This window comes from Diadema antillarum, unplaced genomic scaffold, assembly GCF_040938485.1.
Source record: "Diadema antillarum isolate AM-2024a unplaced genomic scaffold, OU_Dant_1.0 seq00000386_RagTag, whole genome shotgun sequence".
Taxonomy (NCBI): Eukaryota; Metazoa; Echinodermata; class Echinoidea; order Diadematoida; family Diadematidae; genus Diadema; species Diadema antillarum.
In genome coordinates, this window is record NW_027271384.1 from 3573363 (window position 1) to 3593759 (window position 20397).

Sequence of the window (20397 nt, forward strand, 5' to 3'; positions counted from 1 at the left end):
AAGATGCATGCATAATGCATTGGGAAAATGAATGCATTTCTGTCGCGAGCGTCGTTCAAGGTCCGTACACGACGGTACTTAAACAAATTACTTTCCGCTTCGTGTGGAAGATCAACGGTGGGGGAGGGGTGTAGGGTTAGTCAGCAAGAGTTCCACAGGTATATGTAATGTGGAACGTAACAAATCATACACGCTTAGTTGTGTGTGTGCGTACACACATCCAATTTCTTAAACTCGCGAACACATCATGCGAACACGCAACCAATTCTTTTAACTCACGAACACATGATGCACATTTCTATTCCGATGCAATGAGAAGAAACAAAAGGAGACATTGAAGGGCACATAAAGGGGAAAGGGAATCCACTCCTCACGCATTTCACAGGTTAATATCACACTGTCACGTATTTTGCAGCACAGTACTTGATGCAACACCAGTGAACGTTTGAATGTGCAAAGTTGCAAGCATAATCTAAAACTGAATAGAGGCTATATAATTTTAGTAATCCACAATTATACATTTAATGCCATCAGTGGCAATTACATTTTTAAGATACGCATCATGCATGTCTAACAGAATGCACCAAAGGAAGGTTGAGAGATAGAAAATAGAGATAGATAGATGGATATAACATAGAGGTAAATAGAAAGATAGATAGACAGAAAGATAGATAGATAGATAGATAGATAGATAGATGGATAGATGGATAGACAGCGATAGATGGATAAATGATTCAAGATTCAAGATTCAAGATTCAACTTTATTTATGAATTTTTATTTATTTACGATATTCATATTAAAGATTCAACTTTATTAAATGGATCGACATAAAAGGTGGATAGATGGATAGACGGGGAAAGATGGATAGATGGATAGATTGAGATAGATGGATAGATGGATAGACAGAAAAGTTGGATAGATGGATACACGGGGAAAGATGGATAGATGGATAGATTGAGATAGATGGATAAATGGATAGACAGCAATAGATGGATAAGAAAGATAGACAGAAAAGGTGGAGAGATGGATAGATGGGAAAGATGGATAGATGGATAGACAGAGATGGATAGATGGATTTATAGATAAAAAGAAATAGGTATATACACAGAGATAGAGAGGGATAGATGTATAGACAGAAAAAGATCACTTTTAGATGGATAAACAGAAAATAGGAAGATAGACAGATTGATAGATGGATAGACAGAGAGATAGAAAGATAGATTGATAAATAGATAAACAGAAAATGATAGATAGATAGGCAAATGAATAGATATATAAACAGAAATAGATAGATAGATAAACAGAGAAAGAAAGATAGATATAATAGACAGATTAACAGATAGATAGATAGACAGACAGACAGAGATAGAGCGAGAGAGAGAGAGAGAGAGAGAGAGGGCGGGCATTAGGTAGTTTCGATCTCCAATCTTTGTCTTTCGGAAGAGACATGCACACTACAATAAATGAAAAAAAAAAGGCAATCGCTCAAAACTCAGTTGCAATCACATGATATCATTATGCACGCCAGGAGAGCAAATAAGTTCCACTTAATGTCAACACTCAACAGAGACCAAGAATCAAAAGGAGGATAAACACATGGTCATTTCCAAATTCAAAGGTAAAAGCCACCAACTGGATAAGTGAGAGAACACGCATGAATAGACACTGAATGCCTCGCTCCTTACTCACGTCTGCCGTTGGTGGCTTTGTATTTCCCACAATTCACACTGCTCTCCTCCGTATCTGTCATCTTCCATGCAGAAGGTATGAAATAAGTACGGCAGCGTGATAAAAAGTTCTGGAGCTAAAACTTACCGATAGGGGGCGTTGTTGTCTGCGCTTGCGTCGTCTCAAACATGGTTGTATCGGCAGTGGTGACGACATCATCTGAAAACAAAATGGAAACCATGCGATTTGTGAAATGCGCTGAGCAATTGTGTGTGTTTTTGTAAATGATTGTAAAGGTTCTGATGACCTTTATTGCTACAGTTTTGGTGATAGTTCATACTTCATGATATTTCCTTATATCCATTAAATCTCACGCCCAATGAAGACATGATAAAGACAAGTACACGAATTATGTATAATCTTGTACCGGTCAGAAGTGCCGCTGTCTGTACTTGTCAAAAAAGTTATTGTGCTATCAGCTGGGACATGTTTATCTGGATTTAAAAAGGTGATAATTTGGTATGATTGGTTGTCGTGACTGGTTCATGGCCTCATTATATATCATACGTTAAGATTCATCAGGTCATATCATTCTTTAGTGTCGGCTTTCCCGTTAAAAATAGACGAAACAGAATAGACGAAATGAGTGTGATTAACTTAATACTTACCGGTAGCGGGCGCTGTCGTCATGAATGTTGTTATGTCGTCAATGGTGGTAAGTTCATCTGGAAAAGATGATGAATAATGTATGGTTATCATTGATGACTTGATATGATATTATGACATACGTTAAGATCTCTACAGTACACATCGTATCTTGTCTTTATTCTGTTAGCACCCGTATTGGGCAAAAAAAAAAAAAAAAATATCCCCCCTTTTTACCTGAACACACACGCAGAGCTACATTAATGAAAATGGAGTGGTTAAGTCATACACCAACTTACCAGTAGAGATCGTTGTTGTCTGTCCTGTTGTCGATACAGACGTATTCAAAGCATCAGTGGTGTCGAGTTCGTCTGCAAGACATGATGAATAATGTAGGGTTATGGCTAATTGTCAAACGTTTGCCTTTAAACTCAACAGCACATTATTGTTTCCATTCTGTTAGCAACCGTGTTGGAAAGAAAAAAAAACCCTTCACACACACACACAAACACACAAACACGCACACGCACAAAAGAAAACACAAGCCCCAAATAAAGAGTGTGATACCGTTATACACCAACTTACCAGTAGAAAATGTTGTTTGTCCTGTTGTTACAGACGTATTCAAACCATCAGTGGTGCCAAGTTCATCTGCAAAAGATGGTGAATACATGGTTATGACTAATTGTCAAACATCTGTTTTTGTATATGATGATATAGGTTAAGTTTTAAAATAGATATAGTGTCCGTGGCACCCATGTTGGCCGAAGAATATCTAACTCCCCATCCCCCACAAGTGAAGAGTGTGACGAAGTTATACACCAACTTACCAGTAGAGAACGTTGTTGTCTGCCCTGCTGTAGGTATAGATGTACTCATGTCTTCAGTAGTGAATATATCTGCAAAATAATTGGATATCGAATGATTTCGTCACAAGCATAACGCAAGACGATTGTTGCTTGTCATTTGTTTGACTTAAGATGTACATTTGTTTAAACGATTTTAAAGAAATGGTCTAAATATCATGCCATGATTTTCACTCAGCTATTAAATGCACTGTTTTTTTTTGTTTTTTTTTAGTAGAAAATCTTTTCTATCGAACTTTCGCGTAATAAAAATTTTCATGAGCGTTTGTTATCGATTTCTTTTTTTTCTTATTTTTTTTTTGTCATCGCTGCCAAAGCAAAATGCACGAAATTCGATATTTCATTTCAAAGGTGAGCGATATTGCAAGCTAGCTTCAATAAAAACAAAAAAAGTTTCAGATGTCACAAGGTACGTTTTTCACATTATCATTATTGCCATTATGTGAACAAAACATGGAACGCCGATATGTGGAAATGCCATGTGGATATGCCAAAATGAAATATACGGAATGAAATGGCATCAAATCTGGGAAAATGTCTCTTTCTGCTCGAGATCGTGATACTAATAATGACATGCAAACACAGTGCAGATGGAGAAAATGAATGGACTAGTCTCGGAGAAAAAGAAAGTAAGTGTCACGGGGAGACATAACATCAAAATCACAGCAATACAGATCGCAAATGATGTGATGCGTATGGCACAATCAAAACATTCACAAATATAATGACTACAAGACTACGAGAATCGAACACTCCACTATCTACATGAATCGTATATATCTACACAAGGTCATAATGCTCACTGATGAATGTACTTGGAATGTTAATTTTTTTACCTGCATGTAAAATTTAGATAAACCATATGCCACGTTTTCGACACAGTACTTCAATATGTGTGGGATGTATGTGGGTGATAAGAATGTATGGTTACATGGGGACAGATGTGGCATGCAAGAAATGTTTTCAAAGTACATGTATCACATTTCTCTTGAGGATACCATTGCTGTTTCGGAAACACGGCTGAAATCTGAGACTACTGGAAAGAAACATGTACATGTACTGTAATTCCATAGAACCGGGGGAAACAACAGCACAACCATTACATTATTAATTTGATTTGGTTTTTAACATAATCATAATGTAGCTTGGCATTATCAATAAATACACTAACCCTTGCGGATTTGTTTCTGAATTCTAGCACCAAATTGCAGGTTATCGAATTATTCTTCTAACTCACAGGCCCCTAACTATAACTTACAGGATTTTTTTTTTCGTTTCTCGTAACACTTCCGGGTTTCACCGGCTGATTAAAAAAATAGGCTTCAAGCCCCCTTTCATTTTTTTTTTAATAGGGGGGGGGGGGGGACTCATTTTTTCTTTTTATTTCTTTTAATCATTTTTGCCTGCTTGCAAACAGGGTGGGTTCCGCGGAACCCCTTGGACCCCCCAAGTTACGGGCCTGAACTCAGTACTTATTTTGGATGTATTAATCTTCACACGTGTACATCATTTAATTTTGATTATAGATACGCGGCAATGCACACGTAGGTTCTATGAACCGCAAACCTAACATTTCTTTGCTATCAATGTAATAACTTTCACACTGGGCATTGAACTTTAAAGAGTGACTTCTTTCTTTGACCAATCGCAGCAGATCGGGTATATTCTATTCACTTCGCAGAGCCAACATGAAATTTCACTGCAAAAAATGGTCTTAATCTGCACACAACTGACAAATGAGTTGACGTATAACACAGACCAATAATACTAGTAATAACGTATATATGTACAAAGATTTACCATGTTCATCAACTGCGGTGACATGTAGTCCTACCACGCATAAAATTGTACAAACACACACACATAATGAGATTTGTTTAATTTATGTTAAATCTCTGTAGCAAGAACTCAGCAACTAGCAGGTGTATTACGGAGTACAGATGTGTTGGATCTCAAACATTTCGCACAGCTTCGTACAAAGAATCGAAGTTACTTTCTTTACAGCAGGAAAAAAAAACTTGCAATAACACAAGATTAAACGTATTTTCACATAGGTGACAGACTGTAAATCACTTATTCTATCGTCACGTTGCTGCGCATTTCAAGTATAAGTAAAAGTTCAATTACAGCAGCAACTGCTCAAAAATAAACACCGCGAAACCTACGAAAATCTATTATCCAAATACTAGAAATAATAATTCTCTTTATTTTTCTGAGTCACCAGATATCAGAAATCACCAACCATAACAGACTCACTTGAATATCGATGTGATCACGGTGATTTTCGTGAAATTTTGATCAGCGATCAGTGTATAATGCTAATATAATTGTTTAGTTTGGCAACAATGATAATTGGTAACGATAATAACATTATGAGGAATCGCAGTCATTCATTTGTACGGGGGGTCTGTAGTGTTACATCAATATCTACCGAATGCCCCCCCCCCCAAAAAAAAAAAAAAAAATATATATATATATACGTAACGGGACCCTCCACAACAATAACTTTAAAAATAGTGAATCAATCCACATACAATTTCAGGGTATGAAACTGTATTGTATTACTCACATCTACAGAAAATCCTATCCGATTTGCTTCAGTAGTCAAAGAGAACTTAAAAGTTTTGTAGAGCATGTCAGGAATCCCTTCCCTCCAAGTTCTGTCCATTGTGTTCACACATTATGCAGTTCCAAGAGCATCCAAGTGCTAAACTTAGGAGAATCAGACCCATGACATGCTTTACAGCGATCCACGTTTCTCTGTGACCACTTAACCAAACTGAATGGGGTTTACTGCATAATATAGCTAAGATGTTATATTTTAAGACTCTGAAATGGCATTCAGACAGTTCAATCATATTGCGAGTTATCAATGCAAAAATCCGATTGTATTTTTTTTTGACATACTGTACTCTGGGAAACCGGAAACAGTCTTTACATACATGTAGCTGTTTTCATCGAAAATACGTTATCTACCATCAACATTATCGGTTTGATAGGCCGAAACTCACCGGTGATTTCTTTCGTCACCGTCACAGTATCCATCGTCACATCCCCGGTGACTGTACTCGTGAAGGAAGTAGTTGCATTGACAGACCCTGATGGTGAAGTCTTTATACCTTGCGATGCTGTCCCAGCATCATCACTCGTGGTGGTAGAAACCTGTGAAGTCATCTCTTTGGTTTCAAAGAAACTCGAGATTGTAACGTAATCTTCTGTTGTAATACTAGACTTTTCTGTTGTTATTATTGTTGTTGTTGTGTCGACAAAAGTTATATCAGAGGTTGTTTCACCGGGACCAGTGGATACTGTGGTATCTTCGCGCGTGGTTGCCATGGTTTCCGAGGCGTCTTCAAATGGGGTGACGGTGACTGTCTCCGTCACCGTGGACCCGGTCTCCGATGTAGATACGTCGACGGGCGAGGAGGTAGTGTCGGTCGTCCCTTCGATCGTCACGATTTCATTATCTGGTTTCATTTTGAATTTTCATATGTGATAACAAGTCAAATGGTTAAAAGATGCAAAGATGCGAGTGTGGTGCATGCATAAGAAATGTAATGGTAGATATTAGAAATGCAATTGGACAAAAGTCACACTCGTCACGGCAAGATAATATAAAACTTCGACATGCAGTGCGGTACGAGTGATAGGCTGAATGGATGATCATCATGCAAAACATGCAACATGGGTGAAAAAAATAGTAACAATTTCAATGCCCGAAAATGCAGCAATTAGTGAATCCGTTGATCTGACAGCACGGTACACGTACAATTTTTGCAGGCAGTGCAGTTACGTGATCATTGCTACATGGTGGCATTTGTGTTGCATTTAACCCGCTTGGGAATAACGGTCCGAAAATGCCATTTTTAAAATTCTATTAACGAAAGTCAATGCTGTAGGACAAGGTTGAACAAAACTAGAGGAAACGGAGATTTTAATGAAATGTCTTTTTTTTGCAAATATGTGAATAGACAAAGCAGACACGCACCTAACAGTACCTAATGGTCAAACTTGAAAGAAAAGGAAAGCTTATTTACATTGTAACTTTGCAAGTATCATCACATTGTAAACAACCGTTTGGGGAGATGTGAATCGTTTTGAAACGAAACAAAGACAAAGTATCAAAATGGGCTTACATAAAGAACGACCAAAATACAGTATTAATATATTTGCTCGAGGCACTAAAGATTCCTGCTATGCGTGGCTTCTCAATTTATTAGCAAAGTCTAATACAAAATGAACAGGGGCCGTGGAATGTTTTTCAGTGCGTGGGGGGGGGGGGTGTCAAGTGTAAATGGTAACCCCCATCCCCCCATCCCCTCCCCTTATCAGATCAAACTAATATGATGCAACATCAGACAAGCAATATCAAGGACAAAGGAACAAAACACACAAAATTACATGAAACTCAATGACGTTATACAGTCACATTCACATATCAAAACACATATACGAATTAACTGTCTATACGATCGAAACAACATAATATATTATGTGATATTAGAATATTCGCAAGTCACAGTAATTGATATTGATTATGACACAGATGGTGAGTTGCATGTGCGGGTTAAGTACGTAAATACAAAGATATAACTGCGGTATGAGTATGGAGAGTATATGGTAAGGTAAGTCCAAAGAGTCAGTGCGGTTGAAAACTATAAGGGTATTACAGCGAGTCACACATCGAGGTTAATGATCAAGTCTCGGTGTTATACAGGGGAGACACACAATCGATTTACCTTGAGTGGTAGACTTGTCAGGAGAACTCTGGGGCATCGTAGTGAACTGGGGAGAAGTTGTTCTACCCTTTGTCGTCCTTCTTTCTGTGGACAAGCCCAAGTTGGGCGTGGTAAGGTCAGTCGTGGTCACTATGGCAACATTATCAGTTGTGGTTGCCGGAGCTGATCTGAGAGTGCTTGCCCTCAGATCCTCAGTAGACAAGGGTCCAACACTCGGGGCTAGCGTTGAGGAGCTCCCTACTTTACTTGTAATATCTGTAGTGAATTCTATAGAGACCGAAGTCGTTGAAAGAAGTGATGATGTTGTTAGATCTGAGAAGGAGGTTGTTGCCTGCATCTCCTCTGTTGAGACCGGCAGGATTGCCGTTGTTCTGACAGAGGGCGATGTCATCATATCAGCGGTAGACGCATCTTTCAGCAAGGGAGTACTTAGCTCTACGCTAGTTGTGATTTCTGGCGTAAGCAGTTTACTGGTCATATCAGGTGTGGATCTCTGTTTCACATCTGTCGTTGCTAAAACGTCGGTGCTGGTATCGGTACTTATTCTATCTGTCAGCACAGCAGACGTCGACACTCCCGTCTTATCAGGTGTGGATCTCTGTATTACATCTGTCGTTGCTAAAACATCGGTGCTGGTATCGGTACTTATTCTATCTGTCAGCATAGCAGACGTTGACACTCCCGTCTTATCAGATGTGGATCTTTGTATCACATCTGTCGTTGCTAACACATCGGTGCTGGTATCTGTACTTATGCTATCTGTCAGCACAGCAGACGTCGGCACTCCCGTCTCATCAGGTGTGGAACTCTGTATCACATCTGTCGTTGCTAAAACGTCGGTGCTGGTATCGGTACTTATTCTATCTGTCAGCATAGCAGACGTTGACACTCCCGTCTTATCAGGTGTGGATCTCTGTATTACATCTGTCGTTGCTAAAACGTCGGTGCTGGTATCGGTACTTATTCTATCTGTCAGCATAGCAGACGTTGACACTCCCGTCTTATCAGGTGTGGATCTCTGTATTACATCTGTCGTTGCTAAAACGTCGGTGCTGGTATCGGTACTTATTCTATCTGTCAGCATAGCAGACGTTGACACTCCCTTCTTATCAGGTGTGGATCTCTGTATTACATTTGTCGTTGCTAAAACGTCGGTGCTGGTATCGGTACTTATTCTATCTGTCAGCATAGCAGACGTTGACACTCCCGTCTTATCAGGTGTGGATCTCTGTATCACATCTGTCGTTGCTAAAACGTCGGTGCTGATATCGGTACTTATTCTATCTGTCAGCAGAACAGACGTTGACACTCCCGTCTTATCAGGTGTGGAACTCCGTATCACATCTGTTGTTGCTAAAACGTCGGTGCTGATATCAGTACTTATTCTATCCGTCAGCACAGCAGACGTTGACACTCCCGTCTTATCAGGTGTGGATCTCTGTATTACATCTGTCGTTGCTAAAACGTCGGTGCTGATATCGGTACTTATTCTATCCGTCAGCATAGCGGACGTTGACACTCCTGCGGGGTCTGATGACGTCATAATGCTTGACAGGCGCATAGTGGAACTGTCCACGGTGGACAGATCTGACACTATATCTGACAACATCACGGTGGATGCCTGCTGGCTGTCAGTTGTCAATGACGTTGTTGACACCAAGGGCATTGTAGAAATATCTGTAGTCAAAATACCCGTCGTCGGCTGTGGTTTCATGCTTTCGGTCGGCAAATCTGACGTCGAACTTGTTATTGCTGACGTTAGGGTCTCTGATGTTGCGATGGTCAGCGCATCCTCTGTCGACAGGTCTGTTGTTAAATCATTAGCATACACATCTGTTGTTAGAGGAGGTGTTAGTGCATTTGTTTTAAAACTCGTCGTTAAAGAATTTGCTGGAAAACTGCTGGTAGGAGCATCTGAACTTATATCAAGAGAAGATATGTGTGTTATTTCAATTGTATTTGTTAAGAAAGTAGGCAAGTTATCAGTTGACACTGGGCTTTGAGAGTAGATTCCATCAGTACGTTTATCTGAAACACGAGCGGATGCACGGTCAGTAGTGAAATCTGTAAAGTAACTGGTAGTTAACTGTTCAGTAGACTGAAGTGGTGGTGTAGTCTTTGTATTCGTCTCTGTAGTGTAAACAGCGGAACTTATGACGTGAGATGTTTTATCAGTTAAAGTTTCTGTAGGTGCATATGAACCTTCTGTCACACCTGTAGAGCTGTCTTCGGTAAAAAAATGTGTGGTAAAGCTTAGGCCTACAGATGCATTTTCTGTTTTGAAACTAGGAGTAGATGTATCTGTACTAACATCCACAGTACTCCTTTCGGTACTAAAAGGGTAAGTGGGTGATTCTGTGTTAATCTCATCAGAAGTAAGATATTCGGGGAATTCGGTCATTGTAGCGGTTGTTACGGTAGACGTGTCTGCAGCTACTACAGTGGAAGACATCTGCGTACTAACATCGTCAGCAGAGGTCTGTGTGGATAAAGTCCCACTTGTAATTTCTGGAGTAGGATATGCAACAGACGAATGTGTGGGTATCTCTGTACTTAACTCCTCAGTGGACATTCTTACGGACACATCTACAGTATTCGTGCTACTAGACACCATTGTACTAATGCTATCTGTTGTTAATTGTGTTGTGGACACAGCTGTTTCTAAATCCGTTACAGACTTTTGCGTTTGTGAACTAAAATCCTCTACAGTAGTTTCAATAACTGTTCTGTCAGTAGACATATCTGTGGTAAGATCAGCAGTAGTCGACTCTGTAGATCGACTTTCAGTGGGTGCATCTGTACTTAATCCCTTGAATGATGCCTCAGTGGACATATCTGTTGTAGACAGAAGATCACTAATGGCATCGCTAGTTTGCAAAGTAGTTAATTGATTAGTTGATATAGGTGATCTGAATTCTATAGTAGATATATCTGAGGAGATCCCCATAGTTTTAAAGTCTGTACTAATTCCCTTGGTGAACATTTCAGTTGTCAACCCTGCTGTAGATTTTAAACTACTAATGTCGGTAGCCACTTCCTCTGTTGATTCATCTGGTACAACAGTTGTTTTTACATCTGTAGTGATTTCATCTGTAATCTGTTCTTGAGTCATAGTCATTGTGAGTGTGCTAGGATCTACTTTTAACATTGATGTTAATCCTTCAGTAGATTCATCCACAACTGTAGATACATTTGTAGTAAAGCTATCTGTTGCTAATTTTGTAGTGGACACACCTGTAGCTAAATTTGTTGAACCCATCAGAGTAGTTTCAATAATTGCTCTGTCTGTAGACATATCTGTGGTAAGATAAGTAGTAGTAAACTCTGTAGATTGACTTTCAGTGGGCACACCTGTACTTAATGCTTTGGATGATGCCTCTTTGGACATATCTGTTGTAGACAGAAGGTCACTAATGGCAATGCTAGTTTGCAAAGTAGTTATTTGATTAGTTGATACAGGTGAACTGAATTCTATAGTAGATATATCTGAGGAGAACCCCTTAGTTGGAAAGTCTGTACTAATTCCCTTGGTGAACATTTCAGTTGTGAACCCTGCTGTAGATTTTAAACGACTAATGTCGGTTGACACTTTTGTGGATTCATCTGGTACAATAGTTGTTTTTACATCTGTAGTGATTTCATCTGTAATCTGTTCTTGAGTCAGAGTCATTGTGAGTGTGCTAGGATCTACTTTTAACATTGATGTTAATCCTTCAGTAGATTCATCCACAACTGTAGATACATTTGTAGTAAAGCTATCTGTTGCTAATTTTGTAGTGGACACACCTGTAGCTAAATTTGTTGAACCCATCAGAGTAGTTTCAATAATTGCTCTGTCTGTAGACATATCTGTGGTAAGATAAGTAGTAGTCAACTCTACAGATCGACTTTCAGTAAGCATATCTGTACTTAATGCCTTAGATGATACCTCTTTGGCCATACCTGTTGTAGATAAAAGGTCAGTAATGCCATCAGTCGATATTTCAATGCTTTGACCTTCAGTAAATCTATCTGAAGTATGTCCATCACTAAAATTATCTGTAGACATTTCTGTAGTAATATTTTCTGAAAGTATGTCTGTGACCTTTTCACTTGTGAGTTCCTCAGTAGAGATAAGTGAATTCATATCTACAGTAGAAGTAAATTCTGTACTGCTAGTTTGTAAAGTAGTCAATTGATTACTTGACACAGAAGAACTAAATTCGGGAGTAGATATATCTGAGGAGAGCCCTTCAGTTGGGAAGTCTGTACTAGTTACACTAGCCACCATTTCCGTGGTCAACCCTGCAATAGATTTTAAACTACTACTGTCGGTAACCATTTCCTCTGTGGATTCATCTGGTACAACAGTTGTTTTTACATCTGTAGTGATTTCATCTGTAATCTGTTCTTGAGTCACAGTCACTGTGAGTGTACTTACATCTGCTTTTAACATTGACGTTAATCCTTCAGTAGATTCATCCACAACTGTAGATACATCTGTAGTAAGGCTATCTGATGCTAATTTCACAGTGGACATATATGTAGCTAAATCTGTTACAGGCTCTTGTGTTTGTGAACTAACATCCCCTACAGTAGTTTCAATAATTGCTCTGTCAGTAGACATATCTGTGGTAAGATAAGTAGTAGTCGACTCTGTGGATCGACTTTCAGTGGGCACATCTGTACTTAATGCCTTGGATGATGCCTCTTTGGACATATCTGTCGTAGACAGAAGGTCATTAATGACATCGCTAGTTGTTGTTATTCCTTCAGTGGATTCATCTATACCTGTAGATAGATCTGTACTAAGGCTATCTGTTGCTAATTTCATTGTAGACATATCTGTAGATAAATTTGTTACGGACTGTTGCGTTTGTGAACTAACAACCTTAGCAGTAGTTTCAATAATTGCTCTGTCCGTAGACATATTTGTGGTAAGATTAGTAGTAGTCAACTCTGTAGATCTACTTCCAGTGGGCACATCTGTACTTAATGCTTTGGATGATGCCTCTTTGGACATATCTGTTGTAGACAGAAGGTCACTAATGGCATCGCTAGTTTGCAAGGTAGTCAATTGATTAGTTGATACAGATGAACTGAATTCTGAGGTAGATATATCTGAGGAGAGCTCTTCAGTTGGAAAGTCTGTACCAATTCCTTTTGAAAACATTTCAGTTGTGAACCCTGCTGTAGATTTGAAACTACTAATGTCGGTAGCCACTTCCTCTGTTGATTCATCTGGTACAACAGTTGCTTTTACATCTGTAGTGATTTCATCTGTAATCTGTTCTTGAGTTATAGTCATTATGAGTGTACTAAAATCTATCTTCAACATTGATGTTGTTAATCCTTCAGTAGATTCATCCACAACTGTAGACAGATCTGTAGTAAAGCTATCTGTTGCCAATTTCACAGTGGACATACCTGTAGCTAAATTTGTTGCAGACTCTTGCGTTTGTGAACTAACATCCTCTACAGCAGTTTCGGTAATTGCTCTGTCAGTAGACATACCTGTGGCAATATTAGTAGTAGCCAACTCAATAGATCGACTTTCAGTAAGCACATTTGTACTTAACGCCATGGAAGATACCTCTTTGGCCATGGCTGTTGTAGACATAGGGTCAGTAATGCCACTGGTCGACATTTCGGTACTAACATCTTCAGTAAACATATCTGAAGTACGTCCCTCGCTAACTATTCCTGTGGAAAGTATGTTTGTGGATATGCCTAGGGTTTGAGCTACTGAAAAAGTAGGATACGTTACATCATAAGTCAACATTTCTGTGGTAGACTGTTTCAAAGACGTATCAAATATATCTGTTGTCAGAACCTCAGTTGTGAATCTCCTTGTGGACAAATCCATGTCTAAAGACATGGTAGAACTATCTGTGATATCTTTGGCTGTTTGCATTTCTGTTGTCTGAACTTCTAATGGTTCATCGGAGGTAAGCTCTGCACTCGGCATGCCTATACTGATGTCTATTGTAGTCCTAAGTGTACTAAATTCACTGGCAGAAAATTCTGTACTTGATCCTTGCGGCAGGTCTGTCATAGATATGTCTGTGACTTGACTCACTGTGGTCAAATCTGAAGTGACTCCTTCAGTTGTCATATCTGTCATTGAGTCAATTACACGGGTACGCACGTCAGTAACTACTCCTAAAGTTATTCTGTCAGTATATTCATCTGTGGATACTTCTGATGGAAGATCTGTTTTGATATCTGTAGAAAACACATCAGTAGACAAATCAGTTACAGACATCAGTGTGGTATCAGTCGACTTATCACGCATGATATCAGTAGGCATAACTGTCGTTTCCCCATCAGTGCTCATACCTGATGAAAAGCTCTTCATGGTAAAATCCTTGCTGGTGTCCAGAGTGGATAATACACTGGTTGCCTCTGCACCAGTCCTATCTGTAGAAATGTCCAAAGTAGACAGAGGCAACTGGGTTTTCAGCGTAGTTAAATAATTTGTGGTTAAATCTAGAGTCAGATCAGTAATTGATGGGGAAGAGACTATGTAAGTGCTTCTTCTTGGGGTAACATCAGGACTTGAGTCAGTTACAGAGGATGTCATTTGGCCGGGAAACGATTCTGTAGAAAACTCTGTGCTTTGGTATGGTATATATTCTGTGGTAGAATCAGTGGTAAGGTCAGACGCTGCCTCTGTAGTAATGTCAGTGGCTGCATCGGTGGTAAGTTTCTCGGTAAAGTTAGTTGTACCATCTCCAAGTTCTGCTGTAGTAAGCTCAGCAGTTTGAACAGTTTGTAAACCTGTGGTGAAATCTGTTGTTACTTTTCCATCAGTAGTTAATTCAGAAGTGACATATGTAGTAGAAAAGTTAGAAGGAACATCAGACATGACATCAACAGTGGTAAACTCAGATGTAGCAATAGCTGTAGAAATATAATGAGTTACATCAGCAGTGATGAAATCAGTGTTGATACCTTCAGTAATAAAATCAGTAGTGATGCCAGCCGTGGTAAGATCAGTGGTCACATCAGCAGTAGTGAAATCAGTAGTTATACCAGCAGTGGCAGAATCAGTAGTGATCTCAGCAGTAATCGAATTACTAGTAATGTCAGAGGTGGTAGAATTACTAGTAATGTCAGAGGTGGTAAAATCAGGAGTGACGTTAGCAGTGGTAGAGTCAGTAGTAAGGTCGGCAGTATGAGAATCAGTGGTGACACCAGCAGAAGTAATATCAGCAGTTACATCTGCAGTGGTGAACTCTGTAGTTATACCAGCAGTGGTAGAATCGGTAGTTACATCACCAGTAGTGGTGAAATCAGAAGAGATTTTCAAAGTTGAGTCAGAAGTGATGTCGACAGTGGTTGAATCAATTTTGACACCAGTAGTGGTAAAGTCAGTAGTAATATCAGCAGTGGTAATATCTGTGGTGACATCAGCGGTAGTAAAATCTGTAGTAATGTTGGCAGCAGTAAAATCAGTGGAGAGACCTACAGTGGTTAAATCAGTAGTTACATCTACTGTGGTAAAATCAGTCGTAACGTCAGCAGTAGTAAAAGCTATGGTGACATCAGCAGTGGTGAAACTAGTAGTTCTATCAGCTGTGGTAAAATCAGAAGTGATACCAGAAGTGGTAACATCAGAAGTTATATCTGCAGTGGTAAAATCTGTGGTGATTTCAGCAGTGGTAAATTTAGTTGTAATATCACCAGTTGTAAAATCAAAAGTGACACCAGCCGTGGTGGAAACTGTAGTTCTTTCAGCTAAGGTAAAATCAGTACTGATACCAGAAGTGGTAAAGTCAGAAATTATGTCAGCAGTAGTAAAATCTGTGGTGATTTCAGACGTAGTGGAGTCTGTGGAGATGTCAGCTGTGGTAAACTTAGTTGTGATGTCAGCAGTGGTGAAGTCAGTTCTTATATCAGGTGTGGTAAATTCAGTGGTAATGTCAGGAGTAGTAAAATCAGTCGCCAAACCAGCAGTGGTGAAATCAGTAGTGATTTCAGCAGTGGTAAATTCAGTGGTAATGTCAGGAGTGGTAAAATCAGTTGTCAAACTAGCAGTGGTAAAATCAGTAGTGATTTCAGCAGTGGTAAAATCTGTGGTGATTTCAGATGTGGTGGAGATGTCAGCTGTGGTAAATTTTGTAGTACTGTCAGAAGTGGTGAAGTCAGTAGTTACATCATATGTGGTAAATTCAGTGGTAATGTCAGGAGTAGTAAAATCAGTCGTCAAACTAGAAGTGGTAAAATCAGTAGTGATTTCAGCAGTGGTAAAATCTGTGGTGATTTCAGATGTGGTGGAGTCTGTGGAGATGTCAACTGTGGTAAATTTTGTCGTGATGTCAGCAGTGGTGAAGTCAGAAGTGATTTCAGCAGTGGTAAATTCAGTTGTAATGTCAGGAGTAGTAAAATCAGTCGTCAAACCAGCAGTGGTAAAATCTGTAGTGATTTCAGCAGTGGTATATTCACTTGTAATGTCAGGAGTAGTAAAATCAGTCGTCAAACCAACAGTAGTAAAATCAGTAGTGATTTCAGCAGTGGTAAATTCAGTGGTAATGTCAGGAGTAGTAAAATCAGTCGTCAAACCAGCAGTGGTAAAATCAGTAGTGATTTCAGCAGTGGTAAATTCAGTGGTAATGTCAGGAGTAGTAAAATCAGTCGTCAAACCAGCAGTGGTAAATTCAGTAGTGATTTCAGCAGTGGTAATGTCAGGAGTAGTAAAATCAGTCGTCAAACCAGCAGTGGTGAAATCAGTAGTGATTTCAGCAGTGGTAAATTCAGTGGTAATGTCAGGAGTAGTAAAACCAGTCGTCAAACCAGCAGTGGTAAAATCAGGAGTGATTTCAGCAGTGGTAAATTCAGTGGTAATGTCAGGAGTAGCAAAATCAGTCGTCAAACCAGCAGTGGTAAATTCAGTAGTGATTTCAGCAGTGGTAAATTCAGTGGTAATGTCAGGAGTAGTAAAATCAGTCGTCAAACCAGCAGTGGTAAAATCAGTAGTGATTTCAGCGGTGGTAAATTCAGTGGTAATGTCAGGAGTAGTAAAATCAGTCGTCAAACCAGCAGTGGTAAAATCAGTAGTGATTTCAGCAGTGGTAAATTCAGTGGTAATGTCAGGAGTAGAAAAATCAGTCGTCAAACCAGCAGTGGTAAAATCAGTAGTGATTTCAGCAGTGGTTAAGTCAGGAGTAGTAAAATCAGTCGTCAAACCAGCAGTGGTAAAATCAGGAGTGATTTCAGCAGTGGTAAATTCAGTGGTAATGTCAGGAGTAGTAAAATCAGTCGTCAAACCAGCAGTGGTAAATTCAGTAGTGATTTCAGCAGTGGTAAATTCAGTGATAATGTCAGGAGTAGTAAAATCAGTCGTCAAACCAGCAGTGGTAAAATCAGTAGTGATTTCAGCGGTGGTAAATTCAGTGGTAATGTCAGGAGTAGTAAAATCAGTCGTCAAACCAGCAGTGGTAAAATCAGTAGTGATTTCAGCAGTGGTAAAGTCACGAGTAGTAAAATCAGTCGTCAAACCAGCAGTGGTAAAATCAGGAGTGATTTCAGCAGTGGTAAATTCAGTGGTAATGTCAGGAGTAGTAAAATCAGTCGTCAAACCAGCAGTGGTTAAATCAGTAGTGATTTCAGCAGTGGTAAATTCAGTGGTAATGTCAGGAGTAGTAAAATCAGTCGTCAAACCAGCAGTGGTAAAATCAGAAGTGATTTCAGCAGTGGTATATTCAGTTGTAATGTCAGGAGTAGTAAAATCAGTCGTCAATCCAGCAGTGGTAAAATCAGTAGTGATTTCAGCAGTGGTAAATTCAGTGGTAATGTCAGGAGTAGTAAAATCAGTCGTCAAACCAGCAGTGGTTAAATCAGTAGTGATTTCAGCAGTGGTAAATTCAGTGGTAATGTCAGGAGTAGTAAAATCAGTCGTCAAACCAGCAGTGGTAAAATCAGTAGTGATTTCAGCAGTGGTAAATTCAGTGGTAATGTCAGGAGTAGTAAAATCAGTCGTCAATCCAGCAGTGGTAAAATCAGTAGTGATTTCAGCAGTGGTAAACTCAGTGGTAATGTCAGGAGTAGTAAAATCAGTCGTCAAACCAGCAGTGGTTAAATCAGTAGTGATTTCAGCAGTGGTAAATTCAGTGGTAATGTCAGTAGTAGTAAAATCAGTCGTCAATCCAACAGTGGTAAAATCAGTAGTGATTTCAGCAGTGGTAAATTCAGTGGTAATGTCACGAGTAGTAAAATCAGTCGTCAATCCAGCAGTGGTAAAATCAGTAGTGATTTCAGCAGTGGCAAATTCAGTGGAAATGTCAGGAGTAGCAAAATCAGTCGTCAAACCAGCAGTGGTAAAATCAGTAGTGATTTCAGCAGTGGTAAATTCAGTGGTAATGTCAGGAGTAGTAAAATCAGTCGTCAAACCAGCAGTGGTAAAATCAGTAGTGATTTCAGCAGTGGTAAATTCAGTGGTAATGTCAGGAGTAGTAAAATCAGTCGTCAAACCAGCAGTGGTAAAATCAGTAGTGATTTCAGCAGTGGTAAATTCAGTGGTAATGTCAGAAGTAGTAAAATCAGTCATCAAACCAGCAGTAGTAAAATCAGTAGTGATTTCAGCAGTGGTAAACTCAGTGGTAATGTCAGGAGTAGTAAAATCAGTCGTCAAACCAGCAGTGGTTAAATCAGTAGTGATTTCAGCAGTGGTAAATTCAGTGGTAATGTCAGGAGTAGTAAAATCAGTCGTCAAACCAGCAGTGGTAAATTCAGTAGTGATTTCAGCAGTGGTAAATTCAGTGGTAATGTCAGGAGTAGTAAAATCAGTCGTCAATCCAGCAGTGGTAAAATCAGTAGTGATTTCAGCAGTGGTAAATTCAGTGGTAATGTCGGGAGTAGTAAAATCAGTCGTCAAACCAGCAGTGGTAAAATCAGTAGTGATTTCAGCAGTGGTATATTCAGTGGTAATGTCAGGAGTAGTAAAATCAGTCGTCAAACCTGCAGTAGTAAAATCAGTAGTGATTTCAGCAGTGGTAAATTCAGTGGTAATGTCAGGAGTAGTAAAATCAGTCGTCAAACCAGCAGTGGTAAATTCAGTAGTGATTTCAGCAGTGGTAATGTCAGGAGTAGTAAAATCAGTCGTCAAACCAGCAGTGGTAAAATCAGCAGTGATTTCAGCAGTGGTAAATTCAGTGGTAATGTCAGGAGTAGTAAAACCAGTCGTCAAACCAGCAGTGGTAAAATCAGGAGTGATTTCAGCAGTGGTAAATTCAGTGGTAATGTCAGGAGTAGCAAAATCAGTCGTCAAACCAGCAGTGGTAAATTCAGTAGTGATTTCAGCAGTGGTAAATTCAGTGGTAATGTCAGGAGTAGTAAAATCAGTCGTCAAACCAGCAGTGGTAAAATCAGTAGTGACTTCAGCGGTGGTAAAATCAGTACTAATGCCAGCAGTAGTAAAACCAGTGGTGAAACCTACAGTGGTTAAATCAGTAGTTACATCAGCTGTGGTTAAATCTGTAATTAAATCAACAGTGGTAAATTTAGTGGTAATGTCAAGAGTAGTAAAATCAGTCGTCAAACCAGCAGTGGTAATATCTCTAGTTATATCAGCGGTTGGATCAGTAGTAATGTCAGGAGTTGTGAAATCAGTAGTTACATCAGCTGTGGTAAAATCAGTGGTAATATCAGCTGTGGTAAAATCAGTAATTATATCAGATGTGGTAAAATCAGTAGTTATGTCGGTGGTGAAATCAGTTGTAAAGTCTGTGGTAAAATCTGTCGTGAAGTCAGTGGAAAATATTGTGGTCAGGTCAGTGGTAAAGACTGTTGTTTTAAAATCTGTTGTAAAACCAGGGGCTGTTGAGGAAAATGGATATGAAAAATTGATTCTTTGGTTTATGGCTATGAATCAATGACAACATGAACATCAATTTCCAACTTCAAATTTATAGAGAATGCTGAAAATGTAATGAATGCTGGATACTTTCAGTAAAAACAGCAAAGCAGCTTGATGTTTGCAGAAACCATGTCTAATCTAAACTGTCCAAGCATATTAACAGCTATACAGAACTTTTAGCATATAAATGGGCAAGTACATATACTTACAAGCAGGTAACCATACTGCTTCCCCTTCACAAATTTGCAACCTTAATTCACCGCACCAGCAACAAGTATTCCATGACAAGGCATACATCTTACATTTAAAAGGAAACTACCACAAAAAGCACAGTCTAAGCAGGCACTCACCATTTACTATATCATTTTATTGCTTGTGAAATATAGATTGCACTTTGTGCATATAAATTCTCCATTAATGAAAAAAATCTGCCTACTATGGCACTGTTTAGTGTTAATACAGTGATATATGTTTGCCCTGGAAGAAAGTGTGTTTCACTGATTACATTCAACATGAACTTTTGACATTCAAAGTTTTAAAATACATCACTGTAAAATGCACAATTTGTTGTGATGCATGGCTACCAGGGACAGTTTGGAATTTTGAATATCAATATTTGCTTTTGGTTGCCAAGGAAAACAT

At 39.2% G+C, this 20397-nt stretch overlaps 4 protein-coding genes across 4 annotated transcripts in view; all 4 read right to left on the reverse strand.

Annotated features, from left to right (window-relative positions):
- Positions 1–20397, reverse strand: part of LOC139731851 (zonadhesin-like) — a 66064-nt gene that overhangs the window by 42995 nt on the left and 2672 nt on the right. Inside the window, exons 5-9 of the mRNA XM_071642726.1 lie at positions 3145–3213; positions 2900–2965; positions 2614–2685; positions 2338–2394; positions 1817–1888 (exon numbers count right to left, since the gene is read on the reverse strand). Coding sequence (XP_071498827.1) covers positions 1817–1888; positions 2338–2394; positions 2614–2685; positions 2900–2965; positions 3145–3213 — 336 coding nt within the window. The remainder of the gene's footprint in view (positions 1–1816; positions 1889–2337; positions 2395–2613; positions 2686–2899; positions 2966–3144; positions 3214–20397) is intronic.
- LOC139731813 (uncharacterized) lies at positions 5265–11383 on the reverse strand. Its single transcript, XM_071642688.1, has 3 exons — positions 7920–11383; positions 6192–6647; positions 5265–5272 (listed from the first exon to the last, which is right to left on the reverse strand). The coding sequence occupies exons 1-3, from the start codon at positions 11305–11307 to the stop codon at positions 5265–5267; spliced, it is 3852 nt and encodes a 1283-aa protein (XP_071498789.1). The 5' UTR covers positions 11308–11383.
- On the reverse strand, positions 11829–14256 carry LOC139731814 (uncharacterized). Its single transcript, XM_071642689.1, has 2 exons — positions 12460–14256; positions 11829–11861 (listed from the first exon to the last, which is right to left on the reverse strand). Exons 1-2 carry the CDS (start codon positions 14254–14256, stop codon positions 11829–11831), a joined length of 1830 nt encoding a protein of 609 aa, XP_071498790.1.
- On the reverse strand, positions 14315–18447 carry LOC139731815 (uncharacterized). Its single transcript, XM_071642691.1, has 4 exons — positions 18316–18447; positions 15663–15756; positions 14765–15326; positions 14315–14387 (listed from the first exon to the last, which is right to left on the reverse strand). The coding sequence occupies exons 1-4, from the start codon at positions 18445–18447 to the stop codon at positions 14315–14317; spliced, it is 861 nt and encodes a 286-aa protein (XP_071498792.1).

Coding starts and splice junctions, on each gene's coding strand:
- LOC139731813 (XM_071642688.1), bottom strand. CDS start 11,307: ATGTCCAAAGAGGCATCATCCAAAGCATTAAGTACAGGTGTGCCCACT. Junction 6,648..7,919: donor TGACAAGTCTACCACTCAAG/GTAAATCGATTG, acceptor AAATGAAACCAG/ATAATGAAATCGTGACGATC.
- LOC139731814 (XM_071642689.1), bottom strand. CDS start 14,256: ATGAAGAGCTTTTCATCAGGTATGAGCACTGATGGGGAAACGACAGTT. Junction 11,862..12,459: donor GTTCACAAACACAAGAGCCT/GTAACAGATTTA, acceptor TATCTACAACAG/GTATGGCCAAAGAGGTATCA.
- LOC139731815 (XM_071642691.1), bottom strand. CDS start 18,447: ATGACTGATTTTACTACTTCTGACATTACCACTGAATTTACCACTGCT. Junction 15,327..15,662: donor TTCTGACTTTACCACTTCTG/GTATCAGTACTG, acceptor ACATTACTACAG/ATTTTACTACCGCTGATGTC. Junction 14,388..14,764: donor TTTACCACTGTTGATGTCAT/GTCTGATGTTCC, acceptor ATCTGACTCTAG/ATTTAACCACAAATTATTTA.